This window comes from Malus domestica, chromosome 02 (assembly GCF_042453785.1).
Source record: "Malus domestica chromosome 02, GDT2T_hap1".
Classification (NCBI taxonomy): domain Eukaryota; kingdom Viridiplantae; phylum Streptophyta; class Magnoliopsida; order Rosales; family Rosaceae; genus Malus; species Malus domestica.
In genome coordinates this window covers 224307-252251 of record NC_091662.1, presented here as the reverse complement: position 1 = coordinate 252251, position 27945 = coordinate 224307, and the positions used below count along the sequence as shown (strand labels likewise).

Here is a 27945-nt window from a genome sequence, read left to right as displayed (position 1 = left end):
AAAACGAAGAAACTTGTGATATTGAATCAGCAAAATGGTTGGAATGGAAATGTCTCGACTCTCCTCGTGGATTCGCGGACTTAATTTGTTCTCATCTCACACGTGTCAGGAATATAATCACACAGCGTCTCCGGGCTAAGAGCGCTGCATTACGCCATGGCCTACGTGCAGTCTACCCCCTATAAACCACCGCTTCCGAATCCATCGACTTGGAATCAACCATTGAGGCAGCAGCAGCACTGCTCATTTCGCCCTCCGCCTACAGAGAGAGTTAGTAAAAAGAGAGACAAGGAAAAGAAAACAGCAATAATCGATCCAATGGCGGCGAGTACAGAGGGAGTGATCAGCAACAAGCAGGTGCTACTGAAATACTATGTGACCGGCTTCCCCAAAGAATCTGACATGCAACTCATCACCGCCACCACCAAGCTCAAGCTTCCAGAAGGTTCCATAGGGGTTCTGGTGAAGAACCTCTACTTGTCCTGCGACCCTTATACGAGATTCCGCATGACCAAGCCTGAACCTGGCGCCGGTTATGTCGATTCCTTCAAACCCGGTTCGGTCAGTCACTACATCTATATTATCTTATCTCTCTCTATTTATTTTATTATTTTAGTGTAATTTCTTCTTTTTAACTATCTGCCTCTACAGCCCTCAGTAATACGGCGTGAGAGGTCTTGGATCTATTATCGTCTTTGAACATTATTATTGCTAGCATGAGGTTTGATTCACTATTTCACCTTTCAACGTAGATAATATTATTTGTTTAAAAAAAGTAAATAAAAAACTATCTGCTTCTACAGTCTGTGCCTGCCTTAATAATAAAAAACTATCTGCTTCTATATTCACTTCCTTGTGATCTATCATGTAATACTAGACTAGTATTAATTAATGTGGCTATTAATCACGTCGGATGGTTAGCCTCATTTTTAGAAGTCCCTTGACCCTCGGAAAGTGGCAAGCCCTGTTAGCTTGGGTCACTCTTTTTGTTGATGTTGGGATATTGAAATGCTGTACTTTCTCTTTATATACCGTTGGATATTGAAATGCTGGTATGGCAGCCTATAGGCGGATATGGAGTTGCCAAAGTTTTGGAATCCGGGGATCCCAAGTTTAAGCCAGGCGACTTCATTTGGGGAATGACCGGGTGGGAAGAGTACAGTGTTATCACTGCAACAGAGTCTTTGTTTAAGATTCAGCACACTGATGTGCCTCTCTCTTACTATACTGGAATTCTTGGTATGTTGCTATATATTGGCTATTGCTATCTCCCCGCCTTTGGATTTATTTCTTTTAAAAATTGCTCTGCCACAAGCAGCTATCTCAAGTCTTGTGTCTTTTATGATGGTACTTGAGTTATATGGCTTTGTAATGCATCCTATATTTAGTTGATGCTCAACGCTCATCTAACGTATTCATTTTTTGTAGGTATGCCTGGAATGACTGCTTATGCTGGTTTTTATGAGGTCTGCAATCCTAAGAAGGGAGAGACGGTCTTCGTTTCAGCAGCATCTGGAGCAGTAGGTCAGCTTGTTGGCCAATTTGCAAAGTTGTTGGGTTGCTATGTTGTTGGAAGTGCCGGAAGCAAAGAAAAGGTGAGTATGGTCGATTTCAACTATGTCTTAGTTGGCATTTCTGTGATTGTGACTCAATCGGATAATTATTCTTGGTTTAGAAACGTGTGTTTAGTGATCGATGTGTGCCAAATTGGCGACTGGGAAAATTTTAACTCTAGAGTAAGGGGAAAATAAGAGAACTTATTGGCAAGTACAGATATTGGTGACCCTTTATCTTTATAATCAAGCGGGTAAAATTCAGCTTTGACCTGTTTTGAACCTGCTGCCTCATCTGGTTGGCAAAATGTTCGTATCATATGACACCGCAAGCATATGCTACGTAGTAAATTATGGAGAAATGTGCATCTTTGAGCTTTTTCGTCTCATTCCTACAGTTTTCCGTATTGTGAATGACAATGTTTTAACCAGTCTTGCCATATTTTAACATATTATATCATTTCTGAGTTCAGGTTGATCTGTTGAATAACAAGTTGGGGTTTGACAATGCTTTCAATTATAAAGAAGAGCCTGATTTGGATGCAGCTTTAAAAAGGCCAGTAGATATGTGTTGAACAGAATCAAACTATTATTTTAAAGCTTTTACTTGTGTTTTAATTACGAGGGAAAAGTCCAATAAAGGCATTAGCAATCTCTAATTTAGTCTAATGTGTGATTTGCTTGCCAGATATTTTCCTGAGGGTATTGACATATACTTTGAAAATGTCGGGGGAAAGATGCTTGATGCAGTGCTACAAAACATGAGGGTCAATGGCCGGATTGCAGTTTGTGGGATGATATCGCAGTACACCCTTGACCAGCGGGAAGGTTGTCACAATTTAATATATCTGGTCAGTAAACAGGTTCGCATGCAAGGTTTCACGGTTCTTAGTTACTACCATCTTTACGGGAAGTTTCTTGAAATGGTTCTGCCGGCCATAAAAGAAGGGAAGATAACTTATGTGGAAGATGTAGTGGAAGGCCTTGAGAGCGCTCCAGCTGCTCTGGTAGGGCTCTTTGCCGGCCGCAATGTAGGAAAGCAGGTGGTTGCAGTTTCCCGAGAATGATTTCATCAGACTCTCCATGGCTCCGAAGTCTCAACCTTTAGCCATATGGTATAACCGTCTACAGTGCAAATGCTTTTCTTATACATTTACAAGTTTATATTTCTACAGGTTTGTGGCAAGCATATTATCCCGACGAATAAATGTCTTTTGATTTGCTTAATAATACGTAATACCAAACCACTAAGGATTTGATAACAAACAATACATACATATTGATTCCCTTGTATTTTGGTCTAATTAGACAACTCATTCCATGTGTGAAGGCTGCCCTTTTAGAAGACAGCTCTACTGAATATTTTCTCCTTTATGCATGTGCCTTATCATTATTCAACTTTTTTAGGACAATAAAATGTAAAATAGTATAGGAAGGGGATCATCGCCCAACCAATACATGGAGAGCCACCCAACAAATGGAGGGATATGTGCATCCCCACTACGTATCGTGTTTCGATCATTGAACTGTTCATCTTTTAAGCCTTCTCTTAAAGATCATCTCTACCAGAAACACCAAAATCCGAAACTATTTGACGGATATACCAAAACGAGTCCGTAGTTCTAACAAGGTCAGTTTTAGTTTAGAAATTAGAGTATTTTGGATTAGAGAATCACTTCTCTCAAAACCATTATTAAGAAGAAGAATAAAAAACATTATTATAATTATTTATGAGAAGTTGCGTGCAAACTGCATATAAAAGTTGAATACATCTCTATTAATTGTTACGCTCAAATCACAAAAACCAACAAAATTACATGAGCAAGCAACAACCAAACTCATGGAATATCTTAAGAATGATCAGCAAAATTTTACAACTATAAAAAGTGCAAACCTCAGTCATCGACCTCCTCTTTAATTTCTCTTTGTAGCTCCTCCTTGTACTCCTCGAAAGTTCCAGGGTAAGGGGTCACCGTGCCATTCTCAACAACCCAAATTTCACTCCTCTCTTCGTTCTCGCACACGCGCGATATCAGCCTAGAATCATGACTCACCAGCACAACTCCACCGGTGAATTCATCAAGTGCATCGGCCAGTGCATCAATACTCTGCATATCCAAATGATTTGTCGGTTCATCCAACAGCAAAATGTGGGGCCTTGACATGGATATTGACGTGAACACAACCCGGGCTTTCTGCCCTCCAGATAATTTTGCAATGGGAGTGAGATGGTTGTGGCTGGGGAGTCCGTATTTTCCAAGCTTTGCACGAACAGCCTCTTGCTTGCTAAGCCCCTCTTGGTCTGGATGAAGCCGGAGAAGGTACTGAACTGGGGTCTCACCCATGGTCAGAAGGTCCACAAAGTGCTGTGAATACCTACCGATCCGCAACTTCTGACTCCTCCGTACTTCACCCTCAGAAGGAACCAAATCACCTGCAAGAAGGTTGAGCAGAGTAGACTTTCCAGCTCCGTTAGGTCCAACAATGGCAACACGAGTCCCCATATCAATACCAACATCAACACCTGACAGCCTGAAATCCTCCCGATTTGGATAACTGAAGCTGACTTCAACAAGTTGCAAAAGTGGAGGAGTAAGCTCTGTAGGTTCAGGAAAGTGGAACTCCACACTGTAATCTCTCCACTTCTTAGGAGCCTCAGCTGGTGCATCATCTTCATCAACTTTTCCCTTGGCCTTGTTCTTTGATGCTTCCTTAGCTGCTGCAGACTTTGCTTTATCCTTGACTTTATCCTGTTGAGCCCGACTTCCACTCCTTTTGGCAGCTTTCATCTGCTTGTCATAAATTTCAAACTTTTTGTTCACCTCTTTGCGACGTTGCTCATAACCAGTTTCAAAATCATCAAAATTTCCACGGTAGATGTCAAGTTTCAGATCATGCAGATGAATAATCTCACTGCAAACTGTGTTAAGGAAATCCCGGTCATGTGAAACAACGACCAAAGTTTTTTTCCAACGGCACAAGTATTCCTCCAACCAGAGAACAGCCCTCAAGTCGAGATGATTGGTGGGTTCATCAAGCAACAAAAGAGTTGGCTGAACAAAAAGTGCCCTTGCCAATGAAATTCTCATCCTCCACCCACCACTGAAGGACTTCGTGGGACGGCCTTGCATATGCTGTGTGAACCCCAACCCAGCAAGAATTTTTGAAGCCTGAGCTTCAGCTGAATCTGATCCCATCAACTGCAATTTCTCATACAATTCAGAGAGCTTCTCTCCTGTATCATCATCAAAACTGTCCTTTTCATCAGCAGAACCTGAATTCTGCAAATCTACAACCTCTTTTCGTATTTTGACAAGTTCTTCGTTAGCTGAAACAACTGCTTCAAGAGCAGTTCTGTCATCACCAACTACCTCTTGCTCAACCAAAAGGACATCAATATTTTTTGGTACTGGAATCTTCCTCCATGCAAGAAGCTTCAGGAGAGTAGACTTGCCCATTCCATTGGGCCCAACCAAACCATATCTCTTCCCATGTGTTATCTTCACTGATGCGTTCTTTAGAAGTTCCTTTCCCCGAGCAGACACGGAGAAATTTTCTACTGTTATATCCTTAACATTAGCATCGCCATCTTCACCATCAAGTACCGATGCCCGGCTTCCAATAACAACAGTGAAAGCATCGTGGTCATCTTTAAGGGCCTCCTTCTTAGCCTGCTCAATGGCATGGGCAGCAAGAAGGTCCTTCTGAGCAAGCTTTTTCAACTCTTTCTCTGATATAGACACATCAAGCGGCTTAAATTCTTGCCGCTTTTGTTGTTGGCCCTCTTCCAACACATCCTCATCTTCTTCATCAGAGGAAGGGAGATCAATACCATCAGTGTAAGATTGACGCTTTGGAGCTGCTTTTGCCTTTGCACTTGAGGAAGCTCCTTTCTTGGGCTTATCGGGTTTCTGGTCCATGCTGGCCAACATTGCAGAGACTGATATTTTCTCTTTTTTCCCATCTTTAGAAGCATCTTTGCCAGTTGACTTAGCCTTCGTGGATGCACCACTCTCCTCTGTCTTCTTTCTTCCCATTGCAGTTATCTAGTTAACAAAAAATGAAAAACCATATCAGCTAACTTTAAAATGACAAGAAAACCAATTAACAAACATAACCCAACTAATTAACGAAAAACCTCACTACCTCAGTCCAACATCCCAAAGGTTCTACCGATGTAGTTTCCACAAAACCAAAAGCTAACATTCAACTTTAAGCCAGTGGCGATTTCTTCGAGTTTTTGGAAAAAAAAGCCACAACCCGCAATTTCTTGATACATGATTTTCTCTTCAACAAAACAAGTAGGCATTGTTCTGAATCAAGCACATACTCATAGAACTTGCATAGTTTGCAGGGATTATGGAAAAGCAATCAACTTTTCCAATTTCTAAAGATGATGCTCTGAATTCAAGTACAACTTAAAAATAAAATTAAGACGCGCCGCATCTGAATTCAATCGGTTGCGGCAAAGAGACAGCTTCGAAATTTAATGACTAATATACAAAATTAATTTCCGACAAATATAAAGAATCCGTCCAGAAAGAAAACGAGTAAAAATTCAATAGACACTCAGCTGTATATTAGCCACGTAAAAATTTGGAAAAATGGGAAAAAGCTGTCAAATTTCAACGCCCATAGTTAGAATAATCCTCGAATGAATTCTCACACAAAATGAATAAAAATATAAATTTAAAAAGACAAAAAGAAAGGTAATAAAAATACCTCAGTTTCTCGAAAGATGAAGCTTTTTCGCTTTCGTCCGACGAAAGATGAAAGCTTGAAGAATTCGACAAAGTAGAAGAAGCAGAAGACGACGATGACGATTAATCTGAATCCAGATTGTAAGCCCTAGCTCCTTCTCCACCAAAGACAATGATCAGGTCGGTCGTACTGGGCCGGGCCTAACTAAGCCCACTTCAAACCCCTAAATTTGTATAAAATCTTTGGGTTGTAGCTGCCAGCTGGCACGTCCGAGCTAAGCTGGCGTTGAACAAGACTCGTATCACACACACTAACAACGGAGTCATGCATTTATAGGAAAACAAATATTCAATCCTAAATGCTTTCCTATTTAGACAAGTAAACATAATCCCACACGGAAAAGTAGGGAATGAAATGTCCTAAAATCTGGTCCCTTCAAACAATCCAACGGTCATCAGCAAAGTAAAAGATGGACAAAGAGGAAAACATCCAATGTGATAAACTGGTCTTGCAAGTTTCACAAACGCAGACATCAGATACTTAGTTTGTCTGTCTGCTTATTCATTATATCAATACACGCCTACATTAGGTAATTACGTTATTGACAAACACAGACCAACGATTTAGTCCCACGGAGACATGACGCATCGACACAGGCACAAGAAGATGTACAACGGAATGCTCAGCTAAAATAGGGAAACTGAAACTACTTGTTTTCCGACGTTGCGTCCACTAAAAAGTCCAACCAACGCAGCTGTTCCGTTCTCGAGGCCTTGAGCAATGTCTTCTAGATAGACCACCCTTCCCTCTCTTATACAAGGAAGTATATAGTCCAAGTACTTGGGATAGAGGTGATAGTAATCGCGGACTGTAAATCCTTGCATATGGATCCGCTTATATACGAGACACATCAAATTTGTTACACCTTCTGGTTGATCAAGATTGTACTGTGAAATCATTCCGCACACTGCAATGCGGCCGTGGACTCTCATGTTAAGGAGGACTGCGTCAAGAAATTTCCCTCCGACATTCTCAAAGTATATGTCAATGCCTTCCCGAAAGTACCTGAAAGAAGCAGGTTGTGATGAGTCACCTTGCTTAAACTGTGTATCTCCAAAATTTTAGTTGCATGGCATACATGCAAGTTCCTTTTGCAGAAAGTTCCAGAGATAGATAAAGCTTTGCGTGCGTTAATCATTCTTTCAAATTCGCGTGATAGATTGACAAAGATGCATACCGCATAGATGAAGCTCAAAAGTTATATATACTCTTCGCAGGACATAAAAGTTGTTAAAATATGCATTCTTCAGCTTCAGAGAAAAATTCAAGCTCACTATTTATGCAAATATGCACTGACCTTTTCAGAGTTGCGTTCAAGTCATGCTCTTCCTTGTAATTGAAAGCTTCATCAAAGTTAAGCTTACTCTTCAAAAGGTCAACCTAGTAAAGGCAGAAATTGATCAGTATTGCTTAAAACTATATTCAACCAGATACCCCACCAAATGCAACAATCTTGAACTTTCATAATCTATTAAATTTTGAAACACTTAAGTTATTCTTGGAATAAATAAACTCCATTTTTAGAAATTTGCACGCAAAAGTGAAAAATGCTTTTGGACTTCTGCATTATATCCAACTAAACAATCATATTATACATTCTAGATAGCAGCCATAGAAAATGTCACGTAAGTTGAAAATAAAATGAGATCAAAAGCATAGGTTTTCTCAACTTTTAAGAATTTCATAACGAAAATTGTTACAATACTTTAACATTGTCAAGCAAAACTAACAATAAAATCCTATAATGAGTTGTGTCCGAAACCAGGAAAGATATAGCAAGTGAATGGGGGAAAAAGATGCCAAGTTTATACCTTTTCTTTACTTCCAGCACTTCCGACAACATAACAACCCAACAACTTTGCAAACTGTCCAACTAGCTGACCAACTGCACCAGATGCCGCTGAAATGAAGACATATTCCCCCTTCTTAGGAGAACAAACTTCGTTGAAGCCTGCATAGGCAGTCATACCAGGCATACCTACAGAAGAAGGAAAAAGGAAATGCACATAACTTACAGGGAGCGTTGAGGGTACATGTCAAAGGACATGAGAAAATCACACGAACTGTCCTAGTACATCTTCCAAACCATTAAAAAGATAAATGCAAGACTCTGCTTTTATAACTCATAAGTCCCAACTCAACTAAAGTTATCTAGGGGACTCAATTCGCTTATATCCAAAAGTCTTTTAAAACTTCTGTCGAAAATCTAACATCATTAGCAGTCATCATCACAATTTCCAACGGTAAGCCAACTAATTTAAATGATTAAAGGCAACTCAAACACATTCGAGTTCAAAAAAGAAACACATCAAACACTACTTTCGGTTAAAAGTATTTTGGGGCTAGTTTTCAGTGCAACAGCTTGAACTTTGACAAACTAGCCCCAAAAGTATGTTTATTTGACACACACACACACACACACACACACACACACACACACAGCAACTGTCAATCTATAGATGATAGTTTCCATTAGTTGAAACAGGCAGATACATAAATATGTTGAACCATCTTTTCCTTTCAAAACTGAGTTCCACACACACACAGAGACACAGAGAAACTGTCAATCTATAGATGACAGTTTCCATTAGTTGAAACAGGCAGATACATAAATATGTTGAACCATCTTTTCCTTTCAAAACTGAGTTCGACCAAAACATCGTGGGTGACCAAAACATCGTGGGTGACCAAACAACTTACCGAGAATGCCAGTGTAGTAGGTAAGGGGTACATCAGTGTATTGGATCTTACGGAGGCTTTCCAGCGCGGTGATTACGCTGTACTCTTCCCATTTGGTTGTACCCCAGACTAGGTCACCTTCCTTAAAGTTTGAGTTTCTGGAATCCAAAACTTTAGCCACTCCATACCCACTCAAGGGCTGCAGTGGTTTCATCAAGAATTGTTGGCAGATATAGTTTCAGCACAACCACATCAAATTTTAAAAGCATACATCCATATATATATAGTTCAACAATTTGACCTAGGGGTGGGCAAACGGGTCCTGGATCCGCGGGTAGGGGCGGGTATTAGCGGTTCGGGGCGGGTACGGGGCGGGTCCTAATTTTAAAAAAGAGAAACGGGGCGGGGCGGGGCGGGTCTTTGAAATTTTAGGTTCGGGCCGGTTCCAAAAGTATAGAAAAACGGGTACCCGGACCGGCCCGTTTGCAAAAATACCCTGTGTTGGGTACTGTTACTGTCCCAGGCCCACTTCTTTTTGTCCCTCCCCGTGATGGTTCTCTCACTCTCGAGAACACACACCCAATCTCTCGAACCTTCTCCCTTCTCCCTCATTCCTCTTCTCTGTTTCTTCTCCCCCCATCTCTGCAACTCTCATTCCGGAGCTCGATCGCACTGATGTCATCCCAGGCCGGCCAAGTCGGAATCTACGGCTACACGGCCTACTCCGCCAGCAAGTTCGGGCTCCGTGGCTTGGCCGAGGCTCTGCAGCAAGAGGTGATTTCTCACGACATTCACGTTTCTCTCGTATTCCCGTTGGACATAGACACCCTTGGCTTCGCAGATGACTTTGCCGCTCTTTCTTCCCGAGACGCAGATGACTTTGCCGTTCTTTCTTCCCAGGACCAAGACTCGCAGTCTTTCTCTTCTTCCTCGGACACCTTCATACTCGGCTTCGTCATCGCCAACATCGTTGGAATTCAATACTCTCATTTCTCTCTCACCCCTTTCTCTCACTCTTTCACAGTCTCACTCTCTACACGTCCCTCATTTCTCTCGGATCTGTCATGGATCCGAGTGTTCTGTGCAAATAAAGCTCTTTGTCATGGATCTGAGTGGTATTTGCACACTCGTAATATACTCAGACCGACATGCATCAGTCACAGATTCGAGTGGTGTTCGCCGGAGACGTGACGATGCTGAACGGCGCGACGGTGAAGGTTGTCGCTGGGCATCTAGGTTTCGCATCGGAGGAAGATAGACAACGACGTCGTTCCCTTCCGTTGGACCCGTGGACCCGGCCCGAACCGCCCGTTTCAAACAGGCCGGGTTATGTCCGGTTCCAACTTCAGAAATTTCAATACCCGCCCCGCCCCGCCCCGTTCCATTTTAAAGCGGGTCCGGTCCGGTCCCTTCAAATTTGGGCCCGGCCCGGCCCGTGCCCACCCCTAATTTGACCCGTGGAAGAATTGAATACCACACCAGTGTGTTGGAAATCTTCAAGCAATTACATGTTCAAGTTCAAAGGCCACTAAATTTCAAAATTTACAAAAAAAAAAAAAAAAAAAGGGACTCGAAGGTTGTTAATTTGAACGAAATCTCTGCCTAAAAAGTCCTGAAATTAAAAATCGATTTGCTATGTTATTGTTTCTACACTAGACATATAATTTTCTGCTGAGAAATGAAAATCAAAGGAAAAGTCAAGTAAGTAATACGAGTGTTTACATACAGAGCCAGGGGCATAGGGTGTAAAATAAGCTGGAGTTTCGTCTCCAGGTTTTCTCATAAAGATGCGCATCACAGGATCACATGACAAGTAGAGGTTCTTCACCAAGACGGCTTTCGAAGCTTCGTCTTCATCATCAGGGAGTTTCAACTTGATGGTGGCAGCATCGGTAAAGTTCATGTCCGACTCTTTGGGAGACCCTTCCACATACTCCTTGAATATCACCTGTTTGTTCTTCACTTCCGCCATGGCTTTCGATTTTGCTTTCTCTTTACCTACACTGCGCTACCCCTGCCTCTCTCTGTCACTCGTTCTGGTTTGATGCAAAATTTGACGAAATTTTTCATAATCTAACGTTTGACTAATTATAAAAATTGAGAGGATAATTTATTTTTCCTTCCAAAATTAATTAAAAAGCCCCATTTGATGAAGGTGTCATATTTTAGCCTTGCAGTCCAGCCCCAATACATCTAATAGTTATAAAAATATCAATAATGCTATTTAGACACACTTTTTAATAGAGTAAGTTGGTTTTTTTTTCTTTAATACAATGATATATTTACACTAAGAAAGCGAGAATAAATTAGTTGCAAACTTGTTATTCATCTTTCATTTTTTTTAAATATATTAAAAAATTGTCAATATTATATTTTTAAAGAGCATTACTCTGAAAAAGAAAAATACATAAAGTTGTCTGAGTCTTTTACCCAAATTAAAAACTACAAATTTCCAAATAAACCAAATCCATAAAATTAAGAGAGTTTTAACAAAACATTTCCAGTACGGTTTACTTTTAACGAAAAACCACATTTATACATTTTTTTTTGTACTATTCACTATAACTTTAAAAATGGTTTTTCATTAAAAGATAAGTTTTGTTGAACTTTTCTTTAGTTTTCTTTAAAATTAAAGAAAAACTAATGAAAAGGACTTGAAAACTTTGAGTTTTAATGATAAGGACAAAATAAATGGTAAAGTGAATAGTACCGGATTTGACTTTTTAGTATAAAAATATGGTTTTTCGTTGAAGTGAACAGTATCATAAGCTTTTCGTTAAAATTTCCTAAAATTAATTGAGAACAAAAGCACATATAAAACAATACATTTACTTTTAATTTATATTGCATTTATCACTCTCAAGTTACAACAATCCATAATATAAAGCGGGGGTTTGGATGATGCAGGGCCAGGCTCTAAGGAAGCCCAATAGGCTGCCAACACCGCAGGCTCAAGCAAAATACATCTCAATACATCAACGACCTAGAGCTAGAGCTATAGCTATAGCTACTAGAAATATTCTTTAATTCTTATATATATATATATATATATAGTTTATAGTAGGACTAGTCCCTTCTTTTTTATCCCAACTAGTACTACGAGACTACGAGTGAGGAGGAGTAGATGGAAAAAACTACAACTCGACTTAGAAACAACTTGTCGGCTGAACCGTACCGGCAGTTGTTCCGCCTGCATGGATGCATGAAGCTTCAGCTGCTTGGTTATTGTAAGTGAGCTTCACATCTTGCAGTCTGATCCCGTTGCAAGGATACATGGAACTACAATCGAATTTCACTGCCACTTCCGTCGCCGATGTACCATGAATGTCTTGATACGTCACATCACTGACCTTAACTCCAGAAGCTTGGCCGGGGCAACCTTTGTCATTAGGGCAGTAATTTTGATCAATAACGATTGGATTTTGAACGTTGGTCATCACAATATGTTGGAAAAGAATGCTCCTAGCAAATCCAGTGCTAGGTCTCCCCCAAGACTTAATTCTGACGCCATTTTCGGTACCAGTGAATGTAATTGTTTTAACTGTAACATTTTGTACACCAGCTTCTTGTTGGTCCTTCCCTAAACTCCCAATGCTGCACAAGCAAATATTGTTAAAGTTAGAAGTTAGAAGTGTATTATTATACATTAACCTAGCTAATAATTAGCTTAAATAATATGTATACAATATTTTTTTTTTTTTATGTAGCTAGATATGTACCTGATTCCGTGGCCGGGTCCACATGCGACGTTTTCAATCCACAAATTGGTAGTGCCGGGGCCAACTGAGACACAGTCGTCACCGGTTGAAATTTTGGAGTTGAGAATGGTGACTCCCGATGACATTTGGACATGGATGCCATCGGTGTTGGGGCTGTTGCCGGCCGCGTTAACCTTGACACCTTGCATTTGCACATTTTGGCAGCCGTTGACGACAATGTGGAACATTTGGCTGTTTAGTGATACTAATCCACTCACCACAATGTTGTTGGAGTTGGAAAAGCCCAGTGTCTGCACATATGATTAATTTACACAAATTAACTTCCATATACAGATCTAGTACATAATTTCGTATTAACTAAAGTATTAAGTCTAAATGGAATTTGGAACTTAATTATTAACTCATAATTCCCCTAGTGCAAGCAATTAAGTGGTTGACCCTTAAAATTATCGATATCAGTTATATAATACCATACAAGCACATGCATTTGTGGGGTTTTATCATCAATTTTTATGATATTGTTGCTTTGATCCGACAATTAGTGAAGGCATGAGGTTGAGTCAGAAATCGTGCTAGGGATGAACGGTAGAGAAAGCAAATTCACATGTGGATGCATTATGAATATCTAGAAACATGAATAGAGAAGGGATTTAGTGGATTTAATGTCCCATGGTGTCTCGGGACGCCTCTCTCATGAACATGACATTATGTTGCAAGCTAGCTCTTTAGAAGTAAGAACACAATGAGACTAATGGTCTTTAATTAGGATCAGTTACCTGTCCATATTCCCATTTCCTAGAAAACCGACGACCCATATATGGTTAAAAGTAGTTAATGGAAAAAACCGTCATTAGTACGTTACACTGTTGAGACGACGTTCCAACTTTTCTTTATAAAAAAATTAACCATCGATGAAATAAGTGAAGAAGTTCAACTTACAGTTGCTCCGCTGGGGCAACTCTTGCCTGAGGACTTGCAATCCCACAATCCGGTGCCCTGACCGTCGAGAACTCCACCGGAAATGGTGACCCCATTGACATGCTGAAAGAGAAGCCAGTTACCGGCGTTTCCAATGACCTGGTAATCAGACGGGGCGACGAGGGTGCCGGCAATGCGGAAGGTGATGGCGTTGTTCTTGCATGGCCCAGAGAACACGGCATTGCTAAGCAAGAACCTCCCTGCGGGGACATAGATGACAGCGGGGTTGACAGAGGCACAAGCATTGGACCACGCAGAGAGGAAGGCCTTGGTGGAGTCAGTCGTGCCATCTGCTTTGGCTCCTAAACTGCTCACGCTGAAAGTGACGGCTGCAGCATCCACATTAGTAATGCTTATCATCAACAACGCAAAAACTGCTGCTGCTGGATATGTGAGGCTTCTGGGGTTTGCCATTTGTGCTGGCTGGTTTTAGGATTTTCTGATTTGAAAAGAGTGAGATGGAGATGTAGGAGAAATAAGGAGGCTACTTGTCTTAATTACTTTAGAACGAGTAGTTGAAAGAGGAGGAGGAGATGGGAGAGTCTTGTGGTGGTGTGGAAGTTGCAACGGTTTGAAGGGTATTTATAGGTGTGAAATGAAGAAATGGATAATTAATAAAATTGCGAATTTGTGGTCAAATTAATCACGTAATAAAAATGAAATAGTAAGCAAGCAAGCGGCGCCGAAATTTATGTAGGTTAATTTCTTTTTTGTTTTTTTTTTACTTTACAAAAATGACCTTACGTATTGCGGCTTGGGTTACTGTAATCACGTATACTGCATAAACAATGCACCAGTGCACACCAAAACACCCCACCTGGGGCACCTCCATTCTGAATCATCTTTCTTTAGGGTTTACTAAATTAGTATGCTGATGCTATGCTCTTCCATTTCTACCTTTTCCTATAGCTCGTATCAGTACGTTCTACGTAGCTTGGTGGTTGCTTGAAGCGCAAGTTCAATGCCCTCGATCACTTCACACCTCTCTTCATTTCATTCTCTGTGATTACTTGACGCTCAATGCCCTCAACAAACCGTCATTCATTATATATCTTAATTCTCTTTTGAAAAATCAAATATGCAAAAAAATAAGATAATTAAGTTGTCCTCCCTTCTTTCAAAAATATTTGAAAACACACATCATTAATTCTTTAACAATTAACTAAGATAATAAATATAGTAAAAAGCCAACGGATGGATAGCAACGGAGCTTGTTTTTGTTGCTGGTCGAAGGAAAATGTTTTTATTGTAATTATGGTTCTGCATATTGGTCCACCAAATTACAGATTCTCATAGGATTCCAAAATATATAGGTTAAGTCCAAATGTGATATAGAACAGGAGAATTGGGCGCAGTTTATTTGTATGCTTACATTTCGTCCTCTCCTAGTACTGGTCGGAAAAACCGAAAATAAATTTATGGTGGGAGTTGGACTACCGCACACAAATATTTGTGCAGGATCTCCCAACCTTATCCATCTTCTGCTTTTGGACGGTTAGTTTATTTATCTTTTGGTCGAAAATTTGAATGGTTAGACCATGAGATGTCAAATATGTCAAATAGAATTAAAAGACATTCAAGTGTTTTCCAATAGATATGCCAAATATAATGTTGTAGTTGAGTCATTTGACTTTTTTCTTTTTAGCCGTCTTTTTTACAGCAAACAAAGAAGGAGCCAAATATTTTGAATTTAATTTTTTAATTAATGGGTCCCATTAACAACCAATAGAATACAAATTAAAATTAATTTTGATTATTTTTTAATAGTTAATTTAATTCTGGGCCCCATAAAATAATAAAATACATATTTGACATATCTATTGGAAAATAAGAAGATTTAACTTTTGTATTCAATTTGCCACATCAGCCATCAAATATAATTTTGACATATTATTTTTTACATCTCATTTGAAGATGTTAGACATTTATGCAACAGTAATAACGGACTACGTGCATACAATAGCACTGCGGCACTCCTCATGTACATGTGAATGCAATTCAACATTTTGCCTTGTTAGGTTGGGTAGGGTTGCAATTTGATTGAGGCTAGAGGGTACGTACGTAATTGACATAGTTATGTAAAATACAGGAGGGGGAAAAGCATTAGCAACATGAGGTACGGGCAGAGGCCGTGATAAATGCAGCGAATGGAGTAGAAAACGGAGAAACAAGCGGCGGCGTGTCATGTCCAACTAACACAACACGACTCCCTTACCTTCTGTTGATTTTGTTGGTAAATTATTGGACTTTATGTAATGCAATATTCATCTCAATTCAGGTAAATTGGCAATATGCATGCATGGACCCCTCTCTCCAAACACCCCTCCCCGTCATTCCATTCCATGGAGAGATTTTTCATTGTGACGGGAACACGTGGTGTACCTTTTATGTTCCCGTCACAATGAAAATATTATCTTCAATGTGTATGTGTTACGCTATATATTATTATACAAGTAGTTAAGGAATACTTAAAAAATATTTATTCCACTTGTATAATGACATAACACATCACCCCATATTTCAAGTACATTTAACAATCTCTCGATTCCTTGCATCATGTTTGACTGTTTTCATTAGCTTCTTTACCTTTTTTGAATAACTTTAATTTGCGGTTTGTGTTTGGACATGGTTTCTTACTGATCGGGCTAATCTATATATCCTAATCAATCATTTCATACATACTTTCTCAAACCTAAAAATTGTTATAAACTGCCTAACTGTATAAAATAACTGCTATAACTGTTTCTCTATTATAGGTTTTTTAGACGAAACGACAAGAGTTTTATTATAGTTCTCATATATATATAGTTATTATATATCTTCACCGCACATTTTTATCTTCTTTCCAGCACTCTTAAATCTCTTTTTGCAAATTTAAAAGGAGATTGTTATATTCCATTAGTGTTTGATTTTATCCTTTGTTAGGTACACTAATCTCTCAGTTGAAAAAAAAAACATATATAATTTCTTAAGTGTAAATAAACCTTATTGGACATTATGCTCTATATCAGCATAAATTCCGGCTCATCGAATGATCGGATATAGCTACAAGAATTGAAAAATTGGCAAATGGTTAACACAAACAAATTATCATCCGGCCTCCATCGATCTACAAACAAATTAAATATATAATTATAAAGCATTTTAGAAACCCCTGGAAGGCTGGAACATCAAAAGGGCGCTTTGTCTTTTCCTTGCGAGGTTATGTTTAATTAGAGCTAGCAGAATAATATATATATATATATATATATATATATATATATATATATATATATATATATCTGTCTCTGTGTGTGCGTGTGTGGATCCATGCGACTACAATGCATGTGAAGCCTCCAATCCCCATTGAATGTAACACAAGATAAAATTATATATTTCTACGCTTCTATCTAGCAACAATAGAAATTCCTGGGATTATTAATGTTTTAATTTTCCTTCTTCAGCAGAAAGAGAAAATAGGATTGCATCAACTTTACTTCCCGGTCTTAGTGTTTTGTTTGCTTCCATGAGTTTAGGGCATGATTTGGGGTTTCGATTTCAAGCCCTCCAATCATTTAATCAGATAAGTAAGCCATGTAGTGAGCCCACGCTATCGGCAAACAGCCCCATGTTAATGTTGTGAATAATATTATATGCATAAATAAGTTTTGAATATATTCTCATATTGGTCAACATGTTTGGTGATGTTAACTAAAATTCTTTTCCGATATTATTATCGATCTCGTATCATCTTAATTAAACTAAGTTTTGGATATATATTTTCAAATTTCTTTTCATGTTTGTTGAGGACCTAAGTTTGAATCACTATTTAATAGCAAAATTAATTATATATCAATCTATTTCAGCGAGTCTTAACTTTTAGCAAGGATATCAATGGCGGAATAAACTGTAGCACAACAAATATATACAAGTGAATATATGTGGCATGAAAGATCATCTTCTTGGAAGTAAAATATGTGTCTAAATTAATGAGTTAGATGGAAAGAAATGGTGGTTTACCGTTTACATAAGTGGCGGAAAGCAATAATGAATATCCATTCTGCTGTATGAATGATCAATCTTCATTGACATCCCCCCTCCCCAAAAGAAAATAGAGGATAAAAGAAGATTAGACTAACTAGGGGGTTGTCATGTGAACAAAGAATTATAAAACTTGTAAATGTATCCCACAAAAATAGCATGCATGTGCAAATCCGTTGAGTTGATAACTAATTATTGGCGTGACCATGAAGAGATGATATATGCCATAGCCTATAGTCATTGTTGAGGAATGTATGAAGTGTACGGGAACTAATTATATCCCCGTAATAAACGATATACTGTACGTTATAATACAATTATTTTTTCTTCTTTTTTTATTCCAGTTAATCCAATGATTGCTTGGTCGCATAAGGTATAAAATATTGATGATATCGGAAATATCGGTAGTCCAAAAACACGGAAATTTCGATGAAAATATCGGGATATTATCGATATTGATAAAAATTGAATAAAAACCACGGAAATTGTAAGAAAAACTTGGAAATTTTTATTGAAACTTTGCAGGATGTTTATTTAGTCAATTATCTATTAGCTTATCACAAAAAATTGGAAGGAAATGCATTGCATGATAGATATAACTAATTTAAGTTGATTATATAGTGAGCTGGCAAACATTGTGAGTGTAGAAAATATGTAGTAATTAATGAAAGAAGTTTAAACACACTATAATCATTTATATATAATGAATTAGTACAATATTTTACACTTTATACATTGCATGGTAAGATATATAAGTGACTTAGCAAGGTCTAAAATATCGATGATATCGGAAATATCGGTAGTCCAAAAAAATATTGGTAGTCCAAAAACACGGAAATTTCGATGAAAATATCGAGATATTATGGATATTTTAGACCATTCGCATTATAATAAAAAAAAAGTAAAAAGGAATATTGATATAATTTTATAACAATTAGTGCATCTGCATCTCCTCCTTTAACGTTGCTCTCACATGCATGCATGACGATGGTTAATTTCGTATACACCAATTAATTTGGATTAATTAACACGAATTCCTGGCTCTGGCCATTCACCAAAATTAAGCTTGGCCAGTCCACACTTGTCAGATCAGATCACAATCACAAGGAGCCAGTGATGGTCTCTGATTAACTTTCCCGGAATGTTTTGTCTGGGGAGTCGGGATCAAGCTTTTTGATCCCATGCAGTAGTGCTGCATATATGCATGCAACATATATATGTTACGCACTCCAATGTCCAATTGTCCATGTTAGGCAGCATGACTCATGAATGCTGGTTGCTTGTTTCAGGGATTCCCTGTTTCAGGAAATTTTTGTTTGTGTGGAGCCCTAGCCCTCACCATGTGATTGGTGTTGACCTTTATGCTCATACAGATACGTCAACACATATCTCACCGTGTGGTTAGGCTTATGTTACGCTGTGCGCGAAATGTATTCATAATTCAACTAAAAGTCTAAAACTAGAAAATAAATATATGACAAACTAAATAGGAACCACGCCTATTTTAATCTTTACTAAAATTTGAAACAATTTGAGGTTCCTTTACTAAATCAAATTGACATTAATATAGGAAACATCTTATAAGAATATGCAAAATTTCCGATGTAAGATTCACACTCTTAACACACGCTCTCTCACATGTGTGTTCCATGACGTTAGAACCGAAGAAAATGCTGTGCATCATCCTACTTCTTTTCCTAACTATTCTGTGAAGAGGAGATGGCATCGAGTAAGGTGCGGTGCAAGTGAGCCCACCTTTTGAAATTGCATGCATGATCTCAAGTTTTGTGCATTCAAAGTCAGGCCATCACTTAATTGACTATGTGCGAACTTTTGTGCTAAATATATTGACTTGTCCACCACATACTCTAGATAAAGCAACTTAACAGTAGCCGCAATATTACTTCATTATCAAGTAATAGTAGTGAAAGTTTGGTCCATATCCATGCCGAATTATGTACCGAAAGTAAGTACGTATGTTAAGTTATCAAGTTTGATAAGCACGATTTCACCTGTTTCTAACGAAGTATATACTTGACCAAAAATTAAGCGCACAAATAAACTTTATTTAACGAACCCTAGATACTATAAATAGTACTGCTATTGTAGGGTTTAAGGGACAAATAAATAAATTAGTAGATGGTCTCAAATGGAGAAATTTTTCACTGTGATCGGAATACGGATGGTACATCACGTGTTTTCATATAAGTGGTGAAAAGTTGTATTTTTCAAGTTATTAACTTTTTAACACACATATCTTGCATTTTGTATAATGACACATGATATACCATTTCATATTCTGGTCACATTGAAAAAACTCTAGACTCATCAAATGGTAGTTTTTCTTTCTAGCTTTTTTAGTAAGGACTTGGAGAAGGGGTTCAATCAAAACCGACAAGCCCAGCCCAGCCCAGCCATGAATTGAGCTAGCTTTACATTTGTTTCAGCAGAACACTAACAAAAGAGAGAGAAAAATACACCAAAAACCCCAATAATACCTCTAAAAAACTAGCTCCCCACCCACAACATGGAGAGGTCTATCAAACAAAGCACAGCCCAAATCCAAGGAAAGACTGAATTTGGCTTTACCGTTTACAATGACATTCATCTCCCTATAAAGATGCTTGATCTTGCATCGGCAGAAGTTGGAGTCTTGGAGATAAGATCCCGATAAGCCAACTCAACTCTTTTGGATCACTCATCAATGATGCTTAATCTTCTTGATGCCTACAGGTCTTTCCCAATTCTCAATTATCCAATATTAGAAAATAAAATCGCACAAAGATGGCAGATCAAACATTATTAAGTATCTGGTCGCTAGACTCGCCGCCGGTCCGGCAAGCTTTGGATGGCGTTGCCATGGCAAAGGATCAGTATATATAACCCCCTTTTTTGCTTGTAACGTCGGAATAAATGGATTAAGCTTATGTGTATTAATTGTACGCATGGTGAAATTTTAATGGACACGCACTATCACTCAACAATGCCAACCGGTAGCACCGGATCACTGTATAATTTCTCGAGAGGATGAGTGAAACTTAGGGAGAGAGAAGTTACCGTCAGTTACAAAAATAACTAAAAGTTAAAAATAGAATAAAACTAATTATATTTTTTTTATTAACTTTATGCATGCATAACGTTATAAGTCGTTAAATTATTAGAGCGATTGAGATATAGCGAAATGAAAGTAAATGGATAAGCACTAAATGTAGAAGCTTGGAATCCTTTTCGGAATGCAGTATAAGCTACTGGTACTTGGTTATTAATCAACGTCCTTAGCAAGCACTTAATGGAACATGCATGAACTTGATGATGATAATTGACTAGTGGATAGAAAAGTAGATATCGTAATTTTTGTTGGCTCCCCAAGTTGAAGATATGTGTACGTTAATATCGTTTGGGACCGTTTCTCATGGTTGCTTACAACTCAAGCTTCTTAACGTGTCCTTGCGTAATCAATTAATAAAAATTGTCTTTGTAACTTAGTTTGATTAATTTGAAGACAACGCTTGCCTCTCTCGACTTTTCGGATTACAAGACAGAGAGCGCAATAATACATTTCTTTAGTTAGGATTACCCAAAGAAAATCTGTTGTACAATGACTTAACAAAGTGTCGCTATTTGGACTACATTTGCTATTAGATTTATGACTACCTTCCAAATATATGTAGATCCACATACACAATTGGAGGTTATTTCCCCGTATAGAGATGATTTACAACATAATCAATAAATTTGCAAAAATAGCATTATTCGGCTTAGAATTGTTGGAATATGAGCGTGAGATTAGGTAGTTTGGCATGTGCTGTTTAAGTCCAATTAGTTTAAAGAAAGCCTTATTAGAAGATGAAAGCAGATCCTTGTTTGTGAAGGATTCTGCTATAATATCAATCTGATTAAGGATGGAAAACAATTACTGTTTTCCATATGGATTATAATAGGGAGTCCTTATTTGGTTATGACAATGATTATATATGCCTATATATATATTGGAACCTCTGCTCTCGCAATAGTACGCTTTCTTTTGCAGCTAAGTCATATTAGTTTGAGCACAAAGTGTACTGACAGAATGGAAAAGATCCTGCTACGATCATTCAAGCTTCATAGCATCATGGCATCATCAAGTGAGAATTCTTCAGGTTAGTATGTAGTATTTAGTTAATGAATTAAGGTTTTGTGTCTTGATCTGTTGTGATTCGTGAGACTAAATCTTTCTTTTGTCAGAATCTAATGAATCCTTATTATAAAAAAATAAAAAAAATAAAAAACAAAAAAAGTTCTGCGACTTCTAGGTTTCAAAACTGGTTTTAAACGAATTCGCTGAAAAACAAAGTTTCACGAAAACGACATTGCGTTTTCAATAAACAGAGAATTTATTTAAAAATATGACCGTTAGAAACATACCTTGTATGGACTTTTGGGGATTGATCTCGGGTCAGTTTGACGCGCCCCGATCCGGGTGTCAGAATGACAACGGGTGACGCAAGCCATTTTATGAATGCATATGCCGAGAACATGTGAAACATGCATATAATTTTCACTCGTAACAATGCAATATAGTAATCAAGTACAAACTTTAATAAAATATAATATTCAACTACCAACAATGTAAAAGTGATAATGCATGACATGTTCAGAGCATATTACTAATTCGAAATACAAGCGGAAGGAATATTAGAAAGTGCGATTGCAAGAGGAATGGATCTTACACTGAGAAGACTTGAAGATACCAATGTGGGAGTGCTTTGACGCAAGGATTGTACGTCTTGGTTCTAAATCCTGAGGGGGCGCAAAACAAAACATGAGTGAACCAAATATATATATATATGTAATACTAAAGTAAAACGGTTATTTTTCAATGTACGAACCCCCAGTTTAGAAAACTCATATAGCATAGTAAGTAATAGGTTTTCCGAAAACCCTAGCATGCCATAAAACCTTTGTAAAACATATATCGTATAGTGTGCTTAGTAATGGTATCGCAATCTCTTGTAGGCACTACATCTCCCGACCGAAGCCATGTATAGATATCTTCTGCCCATAGGCACTACATCTTCTGGCCGAAGCCATATATAAATATCTTTCACCCGTTGGCACTACATCTCCCGCCCGAAGCCATATATAAGTATCTTCCTACCGAAGCCATATATAAATATCTTTCGACCGAAGCTAGTACATATTCTGGCCGAAGCCAAATATAAGTATCATTTGTCAGTAGGCCCTTCATCACCCGCCCGAAGGCATATATAAATATCATTATCCATATGTATGCATAGAAAATCATAAACATAATCTTTCAAAAATATATCTCATCGGAACTCAATAGCTCAAACATCATATCATAAATTCATAGGAGCATTCTAGCTCAAATCCTCATCATTAACCATGTTCATAGTATATAATCATAAAACTTTCAAAGAACATAAATCTGATAATGCATGATATTTCATAAAGCGTAAATCTGATAACTCATAAACGTTTCATAAAACGTAGTCATAAAATCATGCTTTTCAGGTATGTATTTCTAGTAATAAAATCATGCATTTTGGAAGGGGTCCACTCACCGATACTTCGTCGTCGAAACTAGGGAGGACGGAAACGCCATTAACAAATGCATCTAAGCACATAAAGGGATCAATTAATAAAACTCTACTAAAACAATTGAATTTGGGAAAAAGGAGTGCGGAATTGAAATCAGGACATCAAAATTAGTCTAGGAGGGGTCCCGGCCGAAACACGAAAAAGGCAACCCAAAAGTCAACGTTGATGGGTCAACGGTCAACAAAAGTCAACGGGTCAAGTCAACGGTCAGCGGGTTGGGTCAAAGGTACATAGGTCAGGTCAACCTGGTTACCGAAAACTGGGGTTTTGGTCGGAACTCTGAGCAATTTTCAAAGCTTCATAACTTCTTCGTTTCTTAACCAAATTCAACCGATAATATATCAAAACGAAGCTAAGAAAGTGTAGAACAAGATTGTACCTATTTGGAAGATCCATGATTGCCAGAGATGGCCAAAAAATAGCCTGAAAGGTGACTGGTCTGCGAAAAAACTGGGGAACTCGCCGGATTTTTAGGTAAACTTTAAACGGTCATAACTTCTTCAATACTCAACGAAATCAAGTGATTCAAAAATGAAAATCATACTTCACAATGAAACAAAGAGAATGGTATCTTTATTGAAGGCTAACTCGCCATGGTTTGGTTGGAAAATGGCTCAAAAGTGACAGTCCTTGCCAGAAAACTGGAGAAGCTTTCACCGTGAGTTTCCTACGTTCAAACATCACAAAAACTTCTCAAAGCTACTCCCAAACATAAACCAAGACACGATCTACAACTTTTGGATGAGGTTTAAGGCTTACCTTCATCGGAGAACGTGAAAACTCGTCGGAAACGCTCGGTGAACAGTGAGTGCACTATGCAGCGAGTTTGGAAAGGTTTGGACGGTTTTTCTTCATTTCTGAAATCACAGGGGTGATGGTGGTTGTGCCAAGGTTGTTGTGTGTTGATATGTGTTGTTGTTTGTGTGTGTAAAGCCTTCAAGGATGGTGGTTCTAGAGAAAGCCGAGAGGGAGAGAGGGAGAGTGTCGAGAGAAGTGAGAGTTATAGAGAGAGAGAGTTAACATAAAGTAAGAGGGAAAAGGGGGAATGACTCACAGGTCGGGGGAAGAACAAGGGGACAAAGATCCTAAGTGGACCCATTGGCTCACAAATTAAGGCCACTAAAGATGAAACATGAAAATATCCAAAAAACATTCGACGTTTCGAAACGTAATATCTTCGTTAAAAATCCAAAATCGAATCTGTTCGTGCCCACGATTTCATGATGATGAGTACAATAAGAATAAACTAAGAAGATTGGTAATACGTGTTTCAACGAGATGGTCAACGAAAGTCAACATTCAAGCCTCAAGGGCAATTTGGTAATTTCATATGTCTAATAATATAAAAATACGACAAATTTAGGACGGGGTATCACATAGTTGCTGGTGAAAACCTTATTATTTTCATCCTTGCTACATTGGTGATCTGGGTTTTGAGTTTCTTCTCTCGGTCATATTAAAATATTATGAGTCATTGATACAAAAATAATCTTGTTTCTACTGTCAATTGTTCATATTCTCCTATAAATAAGGTATGTGTTTTAACCAAGAAAATTTGAAATCCAATCGATAATTCTACTTTAATTTTGTTTTATATTCATGTATATAGATAGTCAAAGTAAATTAACTACTTTATGAGCCAATATAATCATCTCTGGAAATAAAGTATGTTTGCCCTTCAGTTATTGAGATCAAATTTGAATGAATATGATGATGGGCCAAGCCATTGGGTTGTTTAAGTAGGTTGGGCTAGGTTTGGCTTTTGGAATCCCGTGTGAATCAACAAGGACTTCACTTTAGTAAATGATCCAATCAAAGAAATAATTGGAACTAATGTAAAAGTGAAATGACAAGTTTATAATATTATCCCTCTAGCTCCACAAGAGCATTTAAAAAGAGTGTTTATGATTGATCGGTATAAAGTTTTGGGTTACCTTTTTGTGAATTCACTTATTCTATATGTACTTCTCAACTATTTGTTGTTAAGATTATGTATATGGATAGTCAAAACCCTAGAAAGTTCATAATATGATTTCATTGGTTTTTTTCAGTGTCTGCAATATCAACGAAGACCCTAAATTTGGCCAACATTCCAATTCTCACTAATGGCAGCAACTACAAAAAATGAAGAAGGGAAATTGGATTGCTATTAACTCTCAATGAGTTTGATATAGCAATTGACAATCCCAAGCCCGTCATCACCGATCAAAGTACAAGGGTTGAAAAGGCAAATCATGAGAGATGGACAAGAGCCAACAAGGTGACAGTTTTTATCTTGGAGAGTAGTATGACTGATACCATTCGAGATGAAATCAAGAAACATGAATCAGTTGTAGATTATATGAAGGCAATTGAAAAGAAGTTCAAGGAATCAGAAAAAGTTGAAGTCAGTCAATATATGTCCTTGCTAACCACTTACAAAATTGAGGGTACTGTTTCAATAAGGGATCACATAATGAAGATGACTGATGCAGCAGAAAAACTCAACTCCATGGATGTCAATATTGGTGAAAAAACAGTTGGTGTTCATGATTCTCTAAGCACTACCTATGAAGTACAACCAGTTAAAGGTGTCTTATAATACACAAGACAAAAGCTGGGATGTTGATGAGTTAATTGCATAGTGTGTGCCAAAAGAAACTCAACAAAAACAAGATAAGGGCAATGAAGTTAAGGATGTCAATTTTGTGCAAACTGGAACGGGAAAGAAATCATTCAATGCTGGAGGTTCGTCTAATAAAAGTAAGAATTCTAATAGATTCAATACAACTGCTAAAGTAAGTCTTTCTCCTAAAAGATCTAACAAATTTAAAGTTAAAACAAGGGATGTGACTAAATTTAAATGTTTTTGGTGCAAAATTAAGGGCCATTTGAAAAAGGATTATCAAGTGTTTAAAGACTATTTAAGGAGTAAAGAAAAAGAACAAGTACTTGTGTGTGTGTAGAATCCAATCTAGTTGAGGTGCCTATTGATTCTTGGTGGTTTGATACTGGATGCTTAGTTCATATAACTAATTCTTTGAAAGATTTTCACAAGCAATAGGAAATTGGAAATGGTTTTTACAATGTCTATGTGGGGGAATGGACAAAAGTTGCAGTGGTATCCACTGGGGTTGTGAATTTAAAATTGTCTCTGGTTTTGTTTTAAAATTGAAGGATGTGCTTTATGTGCCAAAAATGAGACAAAATTTAATTTCTGCTTCTAAAATTGTCAAAGATGGTCTTGCTTTTCTTGTTGATGATGAACGCTTAAATTTTTTTTCAAAAGAATTGCCTTGATTCAGCTTTAAGGACGGCTTATTTATCTAATAATTTGTGGCAATTGGAATGCTTAGTTAATCAATTAATCATCTTGTTTTGAATGCAAGTACTAAAAGAATGCTTGATGTTGACACTTCTTATATTCTCTGGTACAAAGATTAGGGCATATCTCTAAAGAAAGAGTAGTTTAACTTTCAAAGGTTGAGTTAATTCCAAAACTAGATTTCACCACTGCAACTGAATGTGTTGATTATTTAAAAGGCAAGATGACCAATTTTAGAAAACTAGATGCTAAGAGAAGTCAGGGTCTACTTGAAATAATACACATTGATGTATATGGACATTCACCAGTTAAAACCATTTGTGGAAACAAGTCAATTTTGTTGATGATTTATCAAGACTTGGTTATACCTTCCTCATTGTTGAGAAATCTGATGTCCTTAATTGTTTTATAATGTATAAGACTGAAGTGGAAAAACAATTAGGTAAGGTCATTAAAATTGTTAGATCATATAGGGGAGGAGAGTACTTTGGCAGGTACACTGAGTCTGGGCAACAAAATGGACCATTTGTACTCTATCTCGAGAAGAATGATATTGTGGCACAATACACTACACTTGGAACACCTCAACAAAATGGAGTTTCAGAGAGGAGAAACATGACCCTGATTGGCATGGTAAGAGGTATGATGACAAAATCAAAGTTACCAGGATTCTTATGGGGAGAAGTTTTGAAAACTGGCAACTACATTCTCAACCGAGTTCCAAGTAATCAGTCTCCATAACACCTTTTCAACTATGGCATGGTAGAGTTCCTAATTTCCTAATTTTGGTTATTTCCATGTGTGGGGATGCAAAGCTGAAGCTAGATTTTACAACCCAAATGAAAGGAAGTTGGATCCTAGGACACAGTCTTGCTATTTTATAGTTTATTATGAAAAGTCAAAGGGGTGTCGTTTCTATATACCATAAAATCAAACTAGGAAATTGATCACTAAATACCTACTGATGCATCTATTTTAAATAAAGAACAACCATTTTTAGTTGAGAACCAACCTTTGTTTAAACCAAGAAAGTCAACTTGAGCTCTAAAGTCTACTGCGAATAGTGATTATATTTATCTGCAAGAGAACGATTTTGACATTAGAGACATTGATGATCCTCTTACATATTCCCAGGCCATAGAGAATCCTTAATCAGTTTTGTGGCAGAATGCTATGAAAGATGAATTGGAATTGATCTTCAAGAATAAAGTTTGGACATTGGTGGTGTTTGATTAAAAAAGTAAGCTTATAGGTTGTAAATGGGTGTATAGTACCAAGAGAGATGCACATGGAAAAATTGAAAGGTATAAAGCAAGGTTAGTTGCTAAGG

At 37.8% G+C, this 27945-nt stretch overlaps 4 protein-coding genes across 6 annotated transcripts; 1 reads left to right on the top strand and 3 right to left on the bottom strand.

The window, feature by feature from the left end:
* Positions 1 to 50: 50 nt before the first annotated feature.
* On the top strand, positions 51 to 2846 carry LOC103446595 (2-alkenal reductase (NADP(+)-dependent)-like). The gene is made up of 5 exons (XM_008385735.4): positions 51 to 561; positions 1062 to 1239; positions 1429 to 1595; positions 2027 to 2109; positions 2242 to 2846. Exons 1-5 carry the CDS (start codon positions 157 to 159, stop codon positions 2618 to 2620), a joined length of 1212 nt encoding a protein of 403 aa, XP_008383957.2. The 5' UTR covers positions 51 to 156; the 3' UTR covers positions 2621 to 2846.
* A 413-nt stretch (positions 2847 to 3259) lies between these two features.
* Positions 3260 to 6572, bottom strand: LOC139188001 (ABC transporter F family member 4-like). Of its 2 annotated transcripts, XM_070804809.1 has the most exons (3): positions 6276 to 6557; positions 5700 to 5840; positions 3260 to 5599 (listed from the first exon to the last, which is right to left on the bottom strand). In XM_070804809.1, exons 2-3 carry the CDS (start codon positions 5757 to 5759, stop codon positions 3449 to 3451), a joined length of 2211 nt encoding a protein of 736 aa, XP_070660910.1. In that variant the 5' UTR covers positions 5760 to 5840; positions 6276 to 6557; the 3' UTR covers positions 3260 to 3448. The 2 variants fall into 2 exon arrangements, with proteins under 2 accessions (XP_070660910.1, XP_070660914.1); XM_070804813.1 differs by lacking the exon at positions 5700 to 5840 and having other exon boundaries at positions 6276 to 6572.
* A 160-nt stretch (positions 6573 to 6732) lies between these two features.
* Positions 6733 to 11209, bottom strand: LOC139188007 (2-alkenal reductase (NADP(+)-dependent)-like). Of its 2 annotated transcripts, none has more exons than XM_070804834.1 (5): positions 10720 to 11209; positions 9015 to 9192; positions 8126 to 8292; positions 7612 to 7694; positions 6733 to 7319 (listed from the first exon to the last, which is right to left on the bottom strand). In XM_070804834.1, exons 1-5 carry the CDS (start codon positions 10963 to 10965, stop codon positions 6941 to 6943), a joined length of 1053 nt encoding a protein of 350 aa, XP_070660935.1. In that variant the 5' UTR covers positions 10966 to 11209; the 3' UTR covers positions 6733 to 6940. The 2 variants fall into 2 exon arrangements, with proteins under 2 accessions (XP_070660935.1, XP_070660937.1); XM_070804836.1 differs by having other exon boundaries at positions 9015 to 9294; positions 10449 to 11155.
* A 611-nt stretch (positions 11210 to 11820) lies between these two features.
* Positions 11821 to 14240, bottom strand: LOC114822931 (polygalacturonase). Its single transcript, XM_029098101.2, has 3 exons — positions 13652 to 14240; positions 12713 to 13002; positions 11821 to 12587 (listed from the first exon to the last, which is right to left on the bottom strand). Exons 1-3 carry the CDS (start codon positions 14102 to 14104, stop codon positions 12140 to 12142), a joined length of 1191 nt encoding a protein of 396 aa, XP_028953934.1. The 5' UTR covers positions 14105 to 14240; the 3' UTR covers positions 11821 to 12139.
* Positions 14241 to 27945: the final 13705 nt, after the last annotated feature.

Excerpts from the sequence above, each read along its gene's own strand:
- LOC139188001 (XM_070804809.1), bottom strand. The coding sequence starts at position 5,759 with ATGTTAGCTTTTGGTTTTGTGGAAACTACATCGGTAGAACCTTTGGGA. Across the intron at positions 5,600-5,699 it reads CTTTGGGATGTTGGACTGAG|ATAACTGCAATGGGAAGAAA; the intron begins GTAGTGAGGTTT and ends TTTGTTAACTAG.
- LOC139188007 (XM_070804834.1), bottom strand. The coding sequence starts at position 10,965 with ATGGCGGAAGTGAAGAACAAACAGGTGATATTCAAGGAGTATGTGGAA. Across the intron at positions 9,193-10,719 it reads CACCCTATGCCCCTGGCTCT|CCCTTGAGTGGGTATGGAGT; the intron begins GTATGTAAACAC and ends AAACCACTGCAG. Across the intron at positions 7,320-7,611 it reads TTGAACGCAACTCTGAAAAG|GTACTTTCGGGAAGGCATTG; the intron begins GTCAGTGCATAT and ends TGCTTCTTTCAG.
- LOC114822931 (XM_029098101.2), bottom strand. The coding sequence starts at position 14,104 with ATGGCAAACCCCAGAAGCCTCACATATCCAGCAGCAGCAGTTTTTGCG. Across the intron at positions 13,003-13,651 it reads GTTGCCCCAGCGGAGCAACT|ACACTGGGCTTTTCCAACTC; the intron begins GTAAGTTGAACT and ends TCATATGTGCAG. Across the intron at positions 12,588-12,712 it reads GGACCCGGCCACGGAATCAG|CATTGGGAGTTTAGGGAAGG; the intron begins GTACATATCTAG and ends TTGCTTGTGCAG.
- LOC103446595 (XM_008385735.4), top strand. The coding sequence starts at position 157 with ATGGCCTACGTGCAGTCTACCCCCTATAAACCACCGCTTCCGAATCCA. Across the intron at positions 562-1,061 it reads ATTCCTTCAAACCCGGTTCG|CCTATAGGCGGATATGGAGT; the intron begins GTCAGTCACTAC and ends CTGGTATGGCAG. Across the intron at positions 2,110-2,241 it reads TTGGATGCAGCTTTAAAAAG|ATATTTTCCTGAGGGTATTG; the intron begins GCCAGTAGATAT and ends TTTGCTTGCCAG.